General features: G+C 37.2%; 1 protein-coding gene across 1 annotated transcript; it reads right to left on the reverse strand.

Annotated features, from left to right (window-relative positions):
- Positions 1-11,587: 11,587 nt before the first annotated feature.
- LOC139967287 (uncharacterized) lies at positions 11,588-20,375 on the reverse strand. The gene is made up of 3 exons (XM_071970911.1): positions 19,741-20,375; positions 17,706-17,925; positions 11,588-15,511 (listed from the first exon to the last, which is right to left on the reverse strand). Exons 2-3 carry the CDS (start codon positions 17,904-17,906, stop codon positions 13,913-13,915), a joined length of 1,800 nt encoding a protein of 599 aa, XP_071827012.1. The 5' UTR covers positions 17,907-17,925; positions 19,741-20,375; the 3' UTR covers positions 11,588-13,912.
- Positions 20,376-20,800: the final 425 nt, after the last annotated feature.

A 20,800-nucleotide genomic window follows, 5' to 3' on the forward strand; every position in this document is an offset into this window, starting at 1 on the left:
AGAAATCAGTCTCATTGTTACAGAGACGTGCGTATCGTAATACTTCCCCTTTAATGAAGCCTTTAATAGTGGCAAGTGGGTGTGCAGAGTTTCTGTCGAGGTATTGGAAGGTTTCCGTGGGTTTGGTGTAGACTTTGGTGTCTAATAACCCATTGGTTTCAAACCTTGGACCTTTGAAGATATTCAAATCTAGGTATGTTACCTCGGTGTGTAATATTTCTACCGTAAACTTTAAGAAGCGGTGAATTTCATTCAACCTGTTTACTAGTTGTTCAAGTTCCTGAGGTGAACCGTCGTAAAGCAATAGAATTTCATCTCTATAGCGGAGCCATTTTAAGATTTTATTATCTGTCGGTAAAATCTGGTTTTCCAGTCTATGCATGACGATATCACAGATTTCCGGAGAGGCTTAATTGGCTACCCATGGCGCAACCGATCTTTTGTAGATAGAATTGGTTATTGAACTCGAAACAGTTTCTTCTTAAAAATAAGTTCAATTAGTTTGCGCATGGATATGGAAGATATTTTATTTATTCCATATTCGCTTTTTTCCGCCTTTTCATAGACTTCTTGACATATATCTAATGCCTCCTCTTGGGGAGTATTGGTATACATGGCGACGACATCGAGTGTAGCAAGTACTACTGCTTTTGGTAACGGGGTGGCTTCCACAATTTTCAGAATGTGATTTGTGTCTTTCACATAGGTGCTTTGTTTTAATACAATAGGAAGCAAGAAATAGTCCACAAATTCCGATATTTTTTCGGTCGGTGATCCGTTTCCGCTTATTATCGGGCCCTCCCTTAAAAATACTTCAGGTTCTTGGCGACTACGTTGCGTTAGATAGTGTAAAACCGCCTACACCCCCCTTTCATTAATAAGTATATCATAATTATCTCATTGAATATATCTTGTTTTATGTTTTTTTCTTGGGGTGAATCTGGTGTCATAATTTTCGCGCAAAAGAAAAAACGAATCGACGAAATAATAGTGTATCCATTGTACATGCACTGTTGAGCATTGTTAAATATGTGTCTATCGAGAAAAAATATGTGCACAAAAAAGCGTGTCTGCAACGTTTCTGGTTTTTCTAGTTTTTGGCGAAATGTTTCACCAATTGCATCTAAGCACTCACAATTAACCAAAAATTTCCAAGGGGGAGGGGGACAACCCCTCCCCCTAGACCCCTCCCCCAGGACGCAGATTACTAAAGTGCTAGCATCGGGATGTCGGCCCCCCCCTTTCTCAAAATCCTGGATCCGCCCCTGCATGGTGTAAGTTAGGAGCATGATGACCATGGATGTAACTTGTATAAAAATTATGAAAAACCACTCAAATTGTAATTGTGACTGACAAGACCACAATACTTAGACCAAGTTTAATTAATTTAAGCCATTCTTGGTGTCAGCCTAACAATACCTTAGGATTAAATAGAAGGAATCCAAACCATCGTAATGAACTTATATAACGGAGATCCTTGTGATGAACTTATCCCGAACATATCTAAGACCTTTATCTTGCACGGTACGGGAGTAAATTGGCATGGAGCTACCTTTTTGCCAATGTTTGAAGTCATAGTGAGACTTGGGATGGCGTGAGGAGGGTGTAGTATACATTAATTCTCTTAGTTTTCTGTCACAGTCTCAATGTAAATGTTAACAGTCCAATACACAAGTACCAGTATTATGACAAGTTAAAACATCAAAACACCAGCTCATTTCCACTTTAGACTTCTTCCAGTCTTCAGTTTCATAGCTATTGGCGGCTCTGCTCTTCATAAACATTAGTCTAGCCTAATTTATAACTACCTTTATCTGGCTAAGTAATACCTAGTGACATAGATATAGGTCACACACTTTTACATGAAACTTTGGAAGGTAGTAGCATAGTTTTTCTACTAAGTATAGAAAATATGCTACAAAGGACGAGGAGGTCGGATTGCGGGGGTCGGGGGATGGGGTGGGGGTGGCGGCGTTAGACGGACTTAGTAGAACATCTGTATAGCACCCTTTAGAAATTAGAGAATCTTGAATGTTTTCTTCCACAGGCTGAGAAGTCCAGGGTCATAAGGGGAAGTTATACCAGACTTTTTGGAAAAATAAACCAAGTCAAAACATGGACACAGAACCCAAATGAACATCACCAAACTGATACACCCTCAGCCCTGGTTTCCATACATTGGGATTGCTTGACATAAGAAAGGAGAAGGCACTTGCTGTTCCAGAACGGAAGTTTCAAGCCACTTGAAGAGTCCATATCCATATCAAACGTTTGATTAATCCATGATATTGTGTCTCATTAAGATTGTAAAAGGGAAAGTTGATAAAGGGTTTTCGGAAATATTGGAAATAAAGATTGGTGTGCCTTGGGGTGGGGGGTCCACTATATGCTATATCATTTACTATATATACTGATGAAATTAGGTCAAACTCACACATTTCTATAACAAAATATGCCGATGATACTGCTGTATCATGCACAATTCATAAGAGCTCTGTTGAAACTGACCAATGACATTTTCAGTGTTCTTTAAATGACATAGTTCCAACATGTGACCACAAGACTTCATTGCGTAACCCCCCCCCCCTCCAAAAAAAAAAAAATAAAGGAAATTCGTTTTTGAAAATAAACCATATAACATGAAGGAGTCATTCTATCAAGGTCGCAACGTATTATAATTATTATTGAGGGATCTGATGTGGCTAGAAACCTCCAAGACTGAGTACTGGGAGTATACAGCGACGACAGTTTGACCTTTTCTTGCAAAGCATCAAGGTATTAAAAAAGTATATTACAAAGTATCTAGAGTGGCTTACGTTGTGTCTTTCTTTAACCAAAATGCTAAGGAAAATTACGGAGAGCCAAACGTTCCATAAATGTCGAAATAGAAAGTGAAGTGTCCAAGTTAATATATATATGTCCAATTCGATATCAACATGTTACAATTCGATATCAGCATGTTACAATTCCATATGAACATGTCGAAACAAAATACAATATGCCATTGCGTCTATCAACATGTCAAATTCAGCATCAGCATGTCGAAAACTTGTAACAGCATGACACGTACTACACGGGTCATGTCAACATGCTATATTTACGTCGTGCTATAATTTTGGCACTTCGGCGCGCGCCAACGTTTCGTATATGTCGAGATTTATTTCAGTATGTCCAAAACTTGTGTCAGCATGGTGAGCGAAGAGTAGTGAAGTATTGCCATGACAACGTTGCACATGGTTCGTGTCGTTCACACGGTACTATGGTTGAATATACGTTTTAAACTGCTGCAGTAGGTGAAAAATATACCATTGAGAATATCTTCAAGCTCTTATTCGTATTAGTCGCGCCAAAGATTTGTCCAAACAAAGCAGTTCATTTAATATAATCATTCATAATGAATGTTTTGCAAGAAACTTTTTCTTCCATACCGCGTTTGGTTGGAGAAATAAACCAATGCGTCAGAGAAAACCAGCTTTCGATAGCACCACGCCTCCGAACTCGTCTAGAGGCAACGTTAGAAATAAGAGTATGCATACCCTAACTTTAGCCTTAGTCTAGGCAAGGGCGGCGGAACCGGGGGGGGCACAGGGGGCACGTGCCCCCCACTTTTCCTCAGGTTAAAAATGTGCCCTTTTTCTACATACAAATTGAGGTGTCTCAAGTTAGCAAGAGGCCAGGGAACCAGAATGAACACTCGGGAAGGGCCGTTTCCGGCCATCTGAGGGGTTTGTAAAACAAAAGTTTTCTTGTACGCTCCGCGCCAACCGATGGTGGCGCTCCGCTCAGATAGTCGTGCATACAACTTTGCAAATCCTGGCTACGCCCCTGACTTTTAATGAATTTCTGTGGGTCAAACTCAAAGCTATTTCGAATGGAAAAAAGATATTATCAAGAAATAAACTCTAATTCGGAAGATTCCTACATTAGCAACATAGCATGATTTCACTTCATTTTGTCTCAAAAGAAAACTTGTTCCTTGTTTCCCAATTTGCACATTGGATATTGCAGTGCTAGTATGCATATTTTCCTTGAGGGTGGGGGGGGGGGTGTTGATGGAGTGATGTGTATACGCAAATAAGATAATACAATAAGAGTTATAAAGGGTACTAAATATAAGGCTGTATCATTCCAATCGAATTTCTGCAAAGTGCCCTTTGATGTCGGTGCCCCCCCCCCCCAGATTAAAAGTGCTTCCGCCGCCCTTGAGTCTAGGCATTGCCTAACTTAGCATAGGCTAAATACAAGTAGAACTTAGTTGAAGTAAATCCCAAAGACAGAGCACGGACTGGATCAAAGGGAGAAAGGGGCCTAGTGAAATTTCCCCAAGAATATTCTTACAAACTTTCAATTATTACCATGTTACTGTTAGTGTCCGCGTCCAATGACTCACGAATGGATCAACAAGGCATGTGGCGGCGTGTTTATCGGCAAATTTGAATGTAGCCTATGCTGAAATTGTAATTTGAGAAAGGGGGAACAGACTGACCAGTGAACGGATGTGTACGGTGTATTTAGCATCGATGGAACTGGAAATTAGCAGTTTTGTGGTATAGTTAACTAGCCTGTCAACTCCTCACCCTTGTTGGTATCGATGCCGAACGTCCAGGCCGACTTTGTTCATAATATTAATTCAACGCAAATTCTTACTCTGATCGTACGTGGGATGGTGTGCAAAGGTCCGGCAAATATTATCTCGCACAAAGTCATCAACGTGATCCCTTTGGCTTGAATATTTTATTTCCTTCTCTCAACATGCTGACACAAGTTTTGGACATACTGAAATAAATCTCGACATATACGAAACGTTGGCGCGCGCCGAAGTGCCAAAATTATAGCACGACGTAAATATAGCATGTTGACATGGCCAGTGTAGTACGTGTCATGCTATTACAAGTTTTCGACATGCTGATGCTGAATTTGACATGTTGATAGACGCAATGGCATAATGTATTTTGTTTCGACATGTTCATATGGAGTTGTAACATGTTGATATCGAATTGTAACATGTTGATATCGAATTGGACATATATATATTAACTTGGACACTTCACTTTCTTTTTCGACATTTATGGAACGTTTGGCTCTCCGTAGAAAATGTTTTCAATTATATTATACAACCTGGCACATGTGATCTATACAGTACCTGTCTGGTACCATTTTATATTGCAAAAAAAGCAAAGAAAAGTAGAATGAAGTTTCTTAAATACACATCAGCTATATTAATTTAGAATACAATATACTTTTAGAAAAAGTAAATGCTGCTGCAAGACCTGAATTTACAAGAATGGCTAATAAGATTTACAGTGACCAGAATAACCCTTTGTATACTGTACTAAAAACTCTCCTGCACAAATCGAGCGGATATCTAAGTAATCCTCACAAAATACCGAACGTAAGTTTACAGCAACTCATTATTTACCGTGCTGCTTTATACATTCCATTCGAGCACTTAGAATGTTTGTTGAAGTCTGTTTGTTATATCGTTTTATGTATTAACTTTTGTATTAGTAGATGTATTTTATATGATATCCTATCATCTTGACATTTTCTCCCCTTTTATATTAGTTATTCTTGGACTGTTTGGTATGCTATCATCTTATAAAAAGCAACTTTGATATGAGTTATTCTTCTTGTTGAGGTATTATATGACTCCTCTCTATAAATTTTATATGTATACTGGAAGGAAATAAAAAGAAGGAACAACATACTACAGTACAACTTGAAAACACTTGAACGATGGCACAGTTGTTTCCTTCTTTAAATCTGAGGATTTACACGAGGTTGGGTTGGATATTATAAATGTGCTTGTGAGCGTAAGAATTTTTTTATATGTATACTGGAAGGAAATGAAAAGAAGGAACAACGTACTACAGTACAACTTGGAAACACTTGAACAATGGCACAGTTGTTGGGTTGGATATTATGAATGTGCCTGTGGGCGTAAGAAAATTTCACATTCCGTTTAAGGGGATAGTATAGTGAAAAGCTTCCCAAAGCGTTTGAAGGATACTTAGAAACTATTGTCAGAGACATTTCACGCAATACACTAACTTGAAAATGAAAAATTGCACACAATTTTCCGTAGTCTGTGTGCTCTATAAGAGTTCCGACTTAACAGATTACGCTACAGGAACTATTACTTTTGCAACTGCATGTGTTCACATTTCATCATATACCTTGTCTATTTTATACATTGTAGAAAATGGTGGGGGTTCTTTTATAATAAATAGGACCAGTATATCACCCTTTCAGCAGCCGGCTCTCCTTGCCCTCCCTACCTCAACATCTCTCTATCCGACACCCTCCATTTCACCCAAGAAAAACATACTAAAACACTTACATCCGCCCATAACCCATACAAATTCCTTGTCTATTTTATACATTGCAACAAAACGTGGGCGTTCTTTTTAAAATTAAGACCAATATACCACCCCTTTCAACAGCCGGCTCTCCTTGTCCTATATACCACCTCCCCTTGTCATATCCGACTCCATACATGCCACTCGAGAAAAGCATACTTAAAAATTTATGTTGATACCTGCGTATAACCCATTCCTTGTCTATTTTATACATTAAAGTAAACCGTGGACATTCTTTTTAAAATTAATAAGACCAATGTACCACCCCTTCGATTATTTTCTTCTATCGTAATGTTATTCCACCTACCCCCCCTTCCTCTCCCCCGGACAGTGAACATTCACGGTGTACCCTATGGCTGCTACACACAAACAACGAATACAAGTCTGTGAGAGGACGAAACTTCAAAATTTAGTTCTAGCATAGTGACGAATGTGTGACGAATGTATAAAATTAACTGTAAATGACATGACATAACGACGAATATGTTTACACTAAAATTACTACTTTGTAAGAAATTTTTCGATCAGCCACAAACATGAGAACTCAAAGTTCTATTCGTTATATTTAAAATATTGACAACTTTCGGTACAAAAGATCCTTTTTTAATTATGCTATACTAAAGTCAAAATGTGAAAATTTTTAGAGCGCGTTTTCTCAAAACTCACATTTTGAACATTCGTCACTACGCCAGAACGGGGACGATATAGACCATTCGTATATTCCATACAAAACATCACAGAAGTACTTTTCTTGACTAATCTGGCTTCAAGTGGACCATAACTAAAGCATACTGATATCAACCTATTTTATTTTTTGCTGTTGTTTTTTAGTTTTTTTCAGCTCCACGTCGATAACTTGGGTTTTATGGAAGACTGGGATGCATACAGATCCGGCTTCCGTAGACGCAAATCTAATTCACATTGGCTTGGAAACGACCAATTAGCCAACATAACTGCTCAACGGGACTACAAACTGAGAATGGAATTTAAGAACAGCAGTAGTAACATTACCCACTATCTTTAGTATGATCTCTTTCGAATTGCTTCAGAAGTCAACAACTTTGCACTAGAAGAGCTCGGCAGTTATACAGGCAGCTTGGGTGAGTAAAACATTTTCATCGTAGCCTATAATGCAATGCACGGTATTTGCCATGAAAGAAATTTGTAAACCTACATGATAAAGTGTGGAACCTGTTTTTTGGGGGTTAATGATCGACTGGCACTTTCGGATATTTAAGGAGCATTAGCATCATTTAGAAGAAAAAAAAACGTAAATTTTATCAAAATTTCTCAACATCGTCTTCGTCATCATCGTCATCATTGTCGCCATCGTTATCATCGTCATCTTCGTTTTCGTCTCCGTCTTCAATTGTCATTTTCCTCTTCATTGTCATCCCCATCGTCATAATAGACGATGATGAAAGTTCTTTTAGTTTCGATTTTTCTTGCGGAAAAAATGTAAATTTAGAAGAAAGATGTATGTTTTTTTTTGCTGGTTACGTTTTCCTTCTCATTTTACACAGAATATGACTACATGGGATATCATCGTGGTATTGGCTTTTCAACATATGACACTGACAATGATAACACTACATCAGTAAGTTGCGCGGCGAAACATGCTGGTGGCTGGTGGTACAATGGGTATAATATCAATGGGAAAAAAAATAAAATATGTACTAAGCGAATTTCAATGGAGAGCTTGGCAGACAGTGGAAAACTGGACTGTACATTTACGACTGGGAACGAATGATTTCTGACTGCGATATTGTTACAACTGAAATGAAAATCAAACCTCTCTGAAGAATACGTCCATCAATACGTGTGATTTGTTGATTGAGGCAATTTTTCGTTGCAAAAGGTGACAAATAGGTCACGAAACATTAAAACCAACCAGCATTAAAAGTCCCTGCCCGAATCTATGGTTCAGTTATTAAGCAAAATACTTTTTCAGGACTTTGCAAGTCAAAGTTAATGTACTAATAAATGTGACAAAAACATGATATTGTATATCTGCTCTCAACAATACACATCGTGCTTAATAATTCTTTATTATTATCATCATCGTCTAGGTATTCATGTCTGTTTAAGTTATCTTTGACACTAAATGCCCATTATGTAATAAAATACTCAACGTCGAGTCAGTTAGTCTATTGGTGTTGTAGAAAGAAAAAAAAGCCAGCAATATAGTTTTCTTAAAACGCATCTTTTCTACACAATTTAGTGTAGACTACAAACTAAGCCAATCTAAGAACGATGACATCACGGATAATATTCCCCATCTCAATTTATCTATACAATATCACGTACATGATTACACCGTATGAAAGGGCTAATGTATAGTCTATAGAAATGGCTCAAAATGTGTCTAATTTTCTTCTGAAAACTTAAAAACATTTCTTCTGACGAAGTTCCCTGACCCCTTACACGGGAGTCGGCTTCAACGACCCTAGAGCTTGCAATAGACACTCTTTTATAAGATCCTTGAATTGCCTCTTGATATATATATACGTATATTGCTTAGCATTTGATATGATGTATATAATTACTTAAGACAACGTTGTGGTCTTTAATTGTTTTAGTGGTTAAAGGTAAATGACGAAAACATGGTGAATATCTGTAATTAGAGAGTGTTGGAACTTCCACATGTCTCAAAGATTTATCTAGATTACATAACACTAGTCAAGGTATTGTATAAATATTAGTGACGGTTTTCATTCGTTGATACCGCTAACTTGTGTTTTGTAATTGCAGCCTAGTAATAATGTAGCCTTCGGATTAAAAAAAATCAAATATAATAGGACTATGTTGATTATGCCAGTTTGACATATTCACTTATTTCAAAGAAAGTTAAACATATCGGTTAAGCCTACATTGTGTGTATCTACAGAGAGTGTGAGAGAGAAACTTTTTTTTTGGAACAACTTAGGCTTCATTTCTTCACGGTAGGTTGAAGGTACTAGGAGTTAAGTAGTTTATATGTTAAGCATATATAATACAGATAAAAATATGTTATTGGAATTTCTAAAAACAACTTTATTCTCTGCATGTATGAACACTGCGATTACACATTTAATTTGAACTTTTGAGATGATTCTGATATTGTAAATATTAACATCTTTTCTCATATTTGTAACGATTGTAACCATTCCGTGATGTTGTGGTTCCTTGGTATTGAATATTTACAAAACTGTTCCACGTAAAATGTAACTGCGGAAATGAATATTGACTCTCGAATTGATGAGTCTGTGCGAAATAATATATATATTGAAAAATCATGCAAACTTTCCCTATTGTTTGGGTATTCTTTTTTGTACAATTTGGTCACTTTAAGTCATGTGTCTAAGCAACTACCTACGGTCAACTATTACCGAAAATAGAGCATAGTTTGCTAAATAGTCAGGATAAATGGGAGCCATGATGGAGCATGAGACACATGTTCCTTCAGTTTTGTTGAAACGAAAATCATGTAGCCTCATTCAATAAATAAATTAATTACATTTTTGGTAATGAATAATGTCCTTATAGTATTTGAAACGTAAAGAACTGTAAGAAAAAATTAAGAAATAATAATATTAATTAAAGGGTGCCGTTTTGTGGGAAAAAATCAATGTTGGAATTTGCGGTATAGAATATAAGAGCGTCCATGTTATAAGAACTTTTTGAGATAATTTTGCGGTTTGCTTCTTCAAATCTGCAATTGAATGTGTGACGCCCCCCCCCCCCCCCCGCCCGATTGAACCCTGTACTAACGAATATATCAATGACATTGATCGGTACAAGGACCATCTGAGTCAAGTCAAGTTTTTGTTATTCGTTAATAATTATGAATGAATAAAATATCAAACATGTTACTGTAAATTTCGTCCGGCCTTCTTCATCATAAATAGTCCAGTCCACTCTAAAAAAAGTCATTCTTAGAAGAAAATAAACACGAGAACTATTTGTAATGGTTCCTCCTCTTCTTTTAGACTTACTCTCTTTCAAATTGTCGATCAGCAGATCAGATCAAGTAATTAGACGAAACAGATTAACATTCTTCTCCTAACCAAACCCGTTCGACCCACCCACCCACCCACACCATACGTCCCCCCCCCTCCCACACCCAACCAACACCCCACACCCAACGCCTTCCTCCTCAGATCCAACACAGTATGATCAGGCGTTGATACCTTCAGATGATGAAACAATTAGCATTTGCAGTATCTCCGAGTTTATACATTATGAGAATGCAAACCGGGAAATATACATATCATTTATCAATGAGATTGATACATATTTGCATTATATAGAAGTACCATTTGACCTCGCACACTTTCTTCCCAGTCAGCATGTTACCCACATCTGTTGATAGGTTTTGAAATATCCATAATAATTGTGACGATTCTACAACCCCCAGATAGGTGTCAATAAAACAATGGATTAGCTCAAAATAAATTACTAGTGACAGACTATCACGTTTTTCTATACTGCTTTTCCTTTCTGTATACAAGTAGATATGTTATCTGGAAACAGGCAGTGCGGACAAACGTGCATGTGCCTACATTTCCTACATTCTTGACTATATTACCCGAATTTCCAGAGTTGAAATTTGTAAATTAACTTAATCTTTGCACCATTGGACAACGTATACTCATTATAATTGTTAATTTTGTTCTAAGCACTCGAATATTTTGTAATTCGTTAAATAGTCACCGTACTCGTCAAAGGTATTAATATCATTGGATATATATTGCCTTTCTTTAAGCTACTTGCTATCAGGTACCAGAAAATATCGAGTTCATTTCAATAGTAGAATGTCACTAAGAATGATGACGACATAAAATTCTTGTAATAAACAGCATATTTGTCATTTTAGAAAAGATGTTTTTGAAAACGTTCTTGAAAAATATTGAATGTAATAATGAAATAAAATGTAGAAATATTATTATCAAAAGCAGAAAACAACGGTAGTCTGCAGCATGTATGGTAACGAATAGTCCAAATATACTGTTGAATGATCTCGGTGTTTCAGCAAAATCTCGACTAACTATTGAGATGTTGAGGAAAGAAGTCAAAACTTCGACGGACTTTGGGGTGTTTGGGAAACTCATTTTGACGGTTAGAGGTGAATTTCTAAGTAGGCCTATGGGAATTGAAGCGAGGCATTCAGTTCAATGCGGTATCTAGTACGATGCAAGTAAAGTATTGTGTATATTTATACATGTTCGAAGTTTTTTTTGTTATTGAGGGGGGGGGGGGGGTTGGGGGGTGTCGGCCCTGCCGTCCCTGGGCTAGAAGCGGTGCTTTAGCGAATATAACCCAGGCATACATTTACCAAATAAGAGTTGAAGAGGAATTTAAGACACACGTCCTTGTTCATGTATACTTACACACACGTAGCCTATCACTTTATGATCCATTCCAAAGAGGAAGGCCACACCATATCAAAACACACCATATCAAAACACACCATATCAAAACACACCATATCAAAACCAAAGATTCAAACTGCCCTAAAAAGTTAAGTTCACAGTGCCACCGTTGGTCCGAGGAGGGTAGACGTTTAAATCATTCTTCTGAAAAAAATTGCCAATGGTGGTAAGAAACCTCGCCCCCAGTATATTATTACACGTAGGTATGAGATTACAACAGCAACATAGAAACTGAAACATAAACATAAACATAAAAATTAGAACTGGACAAACAAAATTTACAACAAAAGGTTCTGAACCAGTCAGGGAATCAAAGGTACAAACACTGGCTTCTTTGCCCATTCTCACGTTTGTTCATAATTCATAAAGTCAGTTTCCCGAAATAATAAGTATTTACCCGAAATGAAGTTAAAAAGGTACCATCACATCACCAGCGAAATATTGAAAGCAAATTACATTAATATTAAACATATCAACAACAACAATGAACAACGTGAATAAGTTTATCCTAAAAACTAAACACGATAAACTATATACATAACTGAAGTAGGCCTATGCACTATCGGGACAGGAATCTCTACACCGAGTATCTTCAGATCGCAAAGGGGGTGACGAATATCGCCAGACTACTAATTCATATATACGCGCCACTTTCATTAAACCCACATGTCCGCATCCAAATGCACATAAACAGCGCCCTGTGATTGAATGTAGATACATAGCTCTATGACCAAGTTGGACATTAATGTGAATCCTCCCATGAAACTGAATCATGATTTAGTATGTTAAAGTAACATCATATTTACTGTTAGTTTTTTATTGTATTTTACGTTAGAATACAAGCAGCCGCGACGCCGAAGCTAACATGTAATTTAAGCAGTTCGTTCAAATCGTTTTTTTTTTTTTTTGAGATTTTTAAGTGGTATTTTTCAAAACGTTAATTCACGTCTTTAGAATTCCTTTAAAGAAACGTTTTCTACTGTCAAAAGGTTCCTTTTTAGCTCATGATATACTTTTATTGCAATCAATTCATAAATCGGCTATACCTATTTCGTGTAACTACGAATGGATACCAAATTTTATTCAACTGTAACTACTAACTGTTAGGCGATTTACAGTTTTGCAAGTAACAACTACTTAACAGTCAACTATATATCGATGTCTATTTGAGATGAAAGTGAACACTGTCACTTTAATATGAGCTTAAACAACAACAATTTGAAAGCAATAAACACATGCATTTATATCAATAAATATCAACATATAATAATATATCATAACACTGGAGGACAATGTTTTAAGATAAGAAAAGATGAAAGTAATGAAAAGATTAAACTAAAAATGATAAATAGGTTGTAATATTGAGGAACGAGTCAAATTTTACAGACATAATGTTCACAACTTCCCGAAAATAGTAAGTTGAAAGTAGTCGAAGGTTTGACATAAAATCGTCGAAATTTCGAGACAGAGACTTCAAAAAAAAATCTTTTGGTATGAAAAGAAATCAAGAAAAAGTCCTAACAAGTTCAAGAAGAGTAGGGGGATAGTCGAAATTTTGAGGAGAAAATTTAGAAATTTAGCACCCACCTGGGCCTTTTACCTGACCCAAACTGCAGTTGGTGCTCTAGTTTGCTTTTGACTTCAAAGAGAACAAATTTCAAGGAATCGTTGTCTCACCCGTCCCCGTTTTGTTATGTAAGATAATGGCTAAAATGGAGTCGGAAACTCATCTAATAAAATAGACTGAATTTAACAAATGCAAAGCACTGAGTAATTAAAAGGAATATAATGCGTTGAACAAATTTGAGCTTAAACTGCTTAGCCTATTTTACGAGCTCTAACGAATGGCAGAAAGTTGATAATAAGAAGAAATTGGAATATCAATCGCTACAGCTATACGTTCATGGAACCGATAACACTTCCTTTTGACACAACCTGATACGCAATTACACATTTTGTTCGTAACATTTGAGGTGATTCACGTATACTGATGCATACAGACATACTTGGACAGCTTGTACTCAATGGTGAACTCTTGGAGTCTTGGTCAACTTTCTTTCATTACAGTCATGTTAGCTATTTGAAAGTCTCCCCAACAGCCAGTCAATCATTTACATTTCACAAGTATCCATGTTTCCTTGTTTATTCAGTGACTGCTCGATACCATTCTAGTGTTCTGACATCTCCCTTCAGCATATTCACTGTGCGAACAGCCACTCGTCGGTTAAACGGGACAACAAGATTCCTCCCCTTTCGGAAGTCCCGCATAAGCAACCCTCGACGATTACTGACATCCGAGATTTTAGGAAGTTTTCCCTTGCCCTCTGCTTCAGCGTACTTGTCACCCCTCAAATAGTTGATGAAGAACGCAGTGTTGTTGTAGTACTCGTGAAAACAACTAGAGTTTCGAGAATTTAGATCACTTATGCTTACGTTGCAATCTATCATTCCTCTCAATGTTACAGTTATTACGGTCATTTCGTCTGTTGGCCAAACCGCATCATCGATACCAACATACCAATTAAATGTTTCTGTAAAGAGAGCAGCATGTGGATTTGTCATACTAAGGAACGGTTCTAGTGCTTCGAGAACGTTTCCTACTCTGACATAGTCAATTAAGTTTGAAGCAAATATTCTGTCAAAGCCTCCTTCATATTCAGGGCGATTGATGACAGATCCTATGAGTGAGTATTCAGTTGTACTGATGAAGAATGAAAGTCGTTGATTTCGAATCATTGTCCGAGATTTGGCAACTAAGTGAGTATTAAATACGTGACACATTGCACTAATAGAGTCATACGTTTTGAATTGAACCATATCCAAATAGTCCCACATTTGAAAAGGAATACAATCAGATCTAATGCAGTAGGTAAAGTCGTAACTTGACGGCAGCCTCATGGCTGTAGTTAGTAAAGATTCCCGTCCCCTGCCAGTGAACGTCGGGTTGTAGTGCGTCACCGTATTCTCCGCGTGTGCTTCGGGTAGTATAACACCATCATCAAACCACTTTTTTACTGAGGAGGAATGTTGTTGTGGCACGTCATGCAATAGACTCTGTATACCGACGCTGACCATTGGATCAGAATCAAATATGGCCTTTCTCTCCTCAAAAATGTTAGCGCAGGACTCAGTCCCAATTTGGCAGGAATACCTTCTCCATCCGTCCCAAACCTCACGCATTGCTTTATATGATTGCTCATTGACGTCAATCATTCCTCCAGACTCCATTTTCAAATGTAAAGAATTCATCTTAATGAGCTTTGAAAGAGTCTCCTGGAGTAGCAAGTAATCTTTACGAGGGAGTTGAAATGACAACCATATTGTAGAAACATTTGAAACCTCCTCTGCTTCACAGGAACTAATCAGGAAGAGTAGAAGGACATTTCGTGCCATAGGGAAAGGATCGAGATCGTTCAAGACAAATCTGAGACTACCATTAAATTCGCCTGGCAGTGATTGGACAGTTTTCATCACGTGACGCAAATCACCACAAGCTGGCAACAAAATGCTAAAGTTTTTTAGGACACTCTGTCCGCTTTTCATTTCGTTTCTTTGTAGGTTCAAGAGATCGTTTGGAAAAGAATTACTGAAATAGAATGGGTAGTCACCCATAGACGTTATCGGTCTGGATGCTACTTGTTTAACGATCTTCTGCCATTTTCGACACACTGGTTTATGTTTCGTCCAATCTCTTCGTTGACATTCTATGTTGCAATACCAAACAGAGTAACAGCCAGAACACTATGTAAGAAAAGAATCAATACTTCATTAATTATTTGTAAATGAAATAACCATTCATTCTGTTATGTCCGTGTTGATTGTAATTACTAAATATGAGAACGAGAATTACACTACAGCTCCGTTTAGAAGATATGGAACACTGAATCATGTCATATGTTAGGCTCATATAATCTTAGCGCGAAAAACAACCTTGCCTAGCGACTAACAGTAGATTAAACAACTCCAGATTTTGAGCGCTGATTGATCAACATAGCAACCTCAGCCACCCAAGTGTCGCACTTATTTCTACTAGCTGCATCCACATGTAACTAGTATATAGGTACACGCATCCCAGGCTTTCTATTTGTAGACTCTATTTCCGGTGTAGCATTAAAAAGTGTCCGGCCGGACCATACTTTCTAAGGAAAGATTGTCCAGCCAAACTAATATCATTGGAAATTTGGTCCGCAACGATACCATAGGATATGTAGTCCCCATTTGAAAATGTCACAAAAAGGAAAATTTCCCATATAAATGTTTCAAATTAGGTGATTGTCAGGTCGTTGGGTAAGTTTAATTCCATACTGAATATGCTAACAGTTTTGAAGTTTGCTGGTTTCATTTGTATCATTACATGGAACATTGCGCGATATGTACATCACAGATTATGATTCATACAAAGACGTTCCCTTAGCGTTAAGGGGGAGGGTGGGGTGGGGGGTGTAGGATCACGTTACTACAGACACTGTGTTTTATGCTTATATCCATTGCTCGTCACAGTTCGACATTTACAGACAAGCGCCCTTATTGCTAATTCTTTCCGTGTTCCACTTAACTTACATCAATGTACAATATGGTGACCACCATCCTAGTCATACACTATTACTAAGTCTGATGTTATAGATACGCATAGTACTGATAGACTAGGCTACATTAGCACCGTATAAGATATACGAAGCAGAATTCATCGCCTGGACCAACTGCTACCTTTCTATACCAAATAGTCTGGAACAGTAGGTCAGTTACCGTGTGAAATTGTTTATATTTTCAGTGATTTGCACTACTGTTTAACCCCCATACCAACAGTATGTGTACTGCAAAATCGCCGTACGATCGTATGTAAGAATGCTAGCCTAAGTACGACAAAGGGTACACTGCATTACGTACGTACGTGCGAAATGTACAAAGCGTGTTTATTGTGGCACATTATGGTATTCCCCACGACAGAGTACCATCGTCGTAGTCAGCAAAACCATAAAATTGTAATTTTTCGCAGAATATTGTTTTCTAGTTTACAAGAGATGAATCATATGATTGATTAGTTTGACTGTTTACAATTAAAGTCTTCAAATACTTATATAATTAAACAAACACTACACACAAAATTACGACCTTGGTCATGTGACAAAGGTTGCATATCAATCAGGTAATACATAGCGATCTGTCAATTGGCTTTCGTAAAAAGGGATGTCGAGTCCGATAAAACTACTGAAACAATCGGCACTTTTCATATGGTTGTAAATATTACAAAATATCTTATCTAAAACCGTTTGCCCCACATCAATTACATTCGTTTTGGCTAAGTAAGAGCGTTGTGAGTAAGATAAGGATATTATCCTTTGATAAACGACTTTATATTTTATTTTGTAAACCTCAGTCCGACAAGAAAACTTAACGAAGTTGATGTATTTAGTGTTGCTGCAAAGATAAATGTCTCCATATACATAATCTTGGTACCCCAAAGTAAAACAACGCTATAATTGCAGGAAAGAGTCGGTTACCCCACAAATGACACAACAAACCACGTAGTTAAGGGCCCCTCAGTGGTACCGAATAGCAAATACGACAACGTTTCCATATGTGCTAAATTAAAATGCTCAGTTTTTATATTCATTTCCTAACTGATTCATACATATCTTATCAAAACAATCCTTAATACTTGTCACGAGGCAACTCAAAGAGAGCTTGAGCATATTGTATCAATTAATAAGATATGTACTTTAAGAGTATGGTTTACTACATGGGCTGAGAGGTATTCGACCATATTGTCTCATTGGTATTTACGAAATTTCCGTAATGGCTTCTGATACCTTTTGTTACCTCCCATCGATCTTTGACCTGAACAACATGAATCTAAACGTGGCAATAAAGGCACTGAAACCCTGCAGCAATGAATCACGCTATCTTTACAAATAAAAGAAGCTTATACACATACCTCACTTTTAGCGCCAACCTTCTGACAACATGCACAACTTTTGACAGACCAGTTTGGGCATTCAACGCTTTTGTGACGAACTGCATCATTTTCTCTGCATTGGTTAGTACAATATTCTGCAATACCACACGAATCACAGTTGACAGGACTCCGACGTAATGCTTTACTGCAACGCCAGCAGAAACCTTCTTTAACGTCCATTTTCTATAATAATGCAAACCTAAGGAAAATAATTAGTCAACGTGTGGATGTGTAAGTTGCAATTATTCGAATGATAAATGGCTATTCGCAATTTGACATCATGTAATATTCCACAGTTAATAAAATCTCTAGGCCTGATTGGTGCAAAAATTATATTCTTTACCACGTTTGGTTAGTTGTAAAATAAACTCATTCCCAAAAATTCAACAATTGCTTATAGTACATTACAATCAGTTGAATGCTTGAGCAAAGTTGCTAGTGCATGAACAAAGTTGTTAGGATCTATTTTTTCCGTTTTGTTTACCCAATTGTCATAACACATTTGTGAAAATATCATAAATTTTCACCTTTCATGGCTCTGCCTATCATAGAAGTTAACAAGTATAACAAAATCATATCACTAAAGCTTACAAAGACAGTCTTAGCTGCATGCATGCGACAATATAAAAATGCAATTAATGGACTATAGCCTAGCCTACTGCCATAGGAAAGTGGTACTTTATACTGTATGTAACAAATTCAGATTCATTGTGGTTGCTGAGATATTGAATGCCTGATAGTACCTATTTTAGGTGTATCATATTCTCTACATGCCAACCTCACTGCGGAAAGAAAACTTAATAAACCAATCTTGACCAATGAAGTGGCCATGTAGTATGTACAATAATGGGAATATTCTATTTTCAGACACTGATATAGATTGTAATTAAATTTCAGTGGCACTTCAGCTATAACTACCAATTCTGCAGCCCAGTTTTTTCTTGCAAAAAAAGATGATATTTCCTTGATCATGAATTTTCTTATTTCTTTGATGGTGCTCATCTTGGCAGAGTTAAAACCACACAAAATAGTATGTCTAGTTTCTATTGGCAACTATCAACGTGGATGTTACAAGGTATACGTTCAACGTTGCAAGATGTGCCAAGAGGTCAAATGATTATTGTCCTGTCTTAGGAACAAGTCTCCACAGCATTCCTATAACTGGATTATGGTAACAGGAAAATTCTCCAGCTGTTCTAATTGTACAGGTTGTCCACAACATGAGGGACAGTTCAAGTTTAGTTAATGTCACTCTGTCTGGACAAATAAAATATTTACAAGAATAAAAGTAGTGTGTATAGCCATAAATTCTGGTCTTAACCCTTCAAATTGTGCTCAGACATTGTAAATGAACATTCAAGATGATTGAATAGTTTGGTAAACTTCCTCCAGCGTGATAATAAAAAATAGTTTAAGAATTTTGATTAAAGTGACCATATTTGAATATCTAGCATAATTAGGGCCGATACAGCGTACCTTTAAACCACACTTTGGCATATAACTGCAGAGCAACCACAAGTATGGGCGTATAGTTGTAAGTTGGTGGTCCCACTTTTCTGGTTTAGTGGTTTAAGTGTTTGTACATATGGTACACTATGGTTTATAAAACATTTACATGTATATGCAAAGTAACAATAATTGGCTCCAGTAACACCCTGTTTTGATCAGATATCCCACTAGTTTTATCTAGATCTATGTACATAATAAATCAATGGAAATAAAACAACAGTCAAGGCACACTCTGCAACTTGTAAATGTTTTTGAAATTATGATAACCTAATTGCTGTCTTCTTTTCTTAACGTTGTCTTCTTTTCGTTTAGGATGTAACTTGATAAAGACCCACGGTTCCCGTCCTATCATGAGTTTTATGCACGGATGAAAGTTCATGTTGGCTAGGCAACTCTCGTAGACCTATAAAGTACAGTTACCGTAATTGCTAAATCTTACCCACTGTGTTGAAGAAAAACGGCTACAATGAAGTTTTAACCTTTGTTTAAGTTCGTAATCTTTTACCTCTGCAATTATTTGTTGTTGTAGCTGTTGCCTGTCCTGTACCCGCCCTCCGTTGGGGAGGAATTTAGGTTGATGCGATCTCTCCCTCTGTATTAAGATTACTATGAACAAGATATGGTTTAAAGAAATCGTAGTGCATCGGTGATTTCGTGATCTTTGTGTAACATAAGATAAGTTTGAACAGCAGACTCTTCGTCGTTTACATTGCGCTGTCCAGTTCCAATGCGAAGAATGTTCGCAATGTAGGCTACTCTAACGTTTACAATCGGACAGTTCTACGAAGCCTATAAGCTTCCCGGTACTACATTCAGCTCTGACAACGATTCCGCATTACGTCATTCACCAAATTGATGCGTTCGTACAAACGGTGCCTTTGGTGAAAAGTAGTGTATCTGAAAACTCCCTAACTTAGAAATTAAAAGCGATCTGTGTATTTCCAGCAGTTCAAATATAGACCACGAAGCTAATGGCAGTTACAGTGACCAAGAGGATGAAAGAGAGCCTTAGAAAGAAGGAGAACGATCTTCATATCTTGAAGTAGCCTAAATTTATCAACGTCGTTATTCGTTTAACATATATCATGCACAAATATACATGCTGAATGCTGCATATGATAGGTAGGTGGGTGGGATCGATGAACACGTCAATAAGCTTATAGTCTATAAATAAGAACCGGGATTTCCGTTATAATTGCGCAATGCGCCGAGTACGGTCATTTATGCAGGGTGCTGTTAGACAAGCTCCCTGATTGAACTATGTTATAGCAGGGAGTTGTTATGGAAAAACTCCCTGGTTATAGGCACCTAGCTAAGTATCGTTGATTGGTGCATTACTTACCTGAGTGTAGACAATACAACCAATGTGCTGGTACGTACATTACAGGGTTGACGTAAATTGGAACGTCCTTACAAATCAAATTTCAAACTGCTACAATACAATGTGGTTATTCTCATAATATATCACGAATATTCCACGAAATATTCAGGATTTATGGAAACGCTAAGGTGCCATTAAAGTGTTGAGATCTAGGCTCTGCAATTTTGCTGTAGTCCATCATTTT

This window comes from Apostichopus japonicus, chromosome 5 (assembly GCF_037975245.1).
Source record: "Apostichopus japonicus isolate 1M-3 chromosome 5, ASM3797524v1, whole genome shotgun sequence".
Taxonomy (NCBI): domain Eukaryota; kingdom Metazoa; phylum Echinodermata; class Holothuroidea; order Aspidochirotida; family Stichopodidae; genus Apostichopus; species Apostichopus japonicus.

Bases quoted from the DNA above. Each gene is read 5' to 3' on its own strand.
- LOC139967287 (XM_071970911.1), bottom strand. From the start codon at position 17,906: ATGGACGTTAAAGAAGGTTTCTGCTGGCGTTGCAGTAAAGCATTACGT. The intron at 15,512-17,705 runs GTATGTGTATAA...TTTCTTACATAG, and splicing joins AGGTTGGCGCTAAAAGTGAG to TGTTCTGGCTGTTACTCTGT.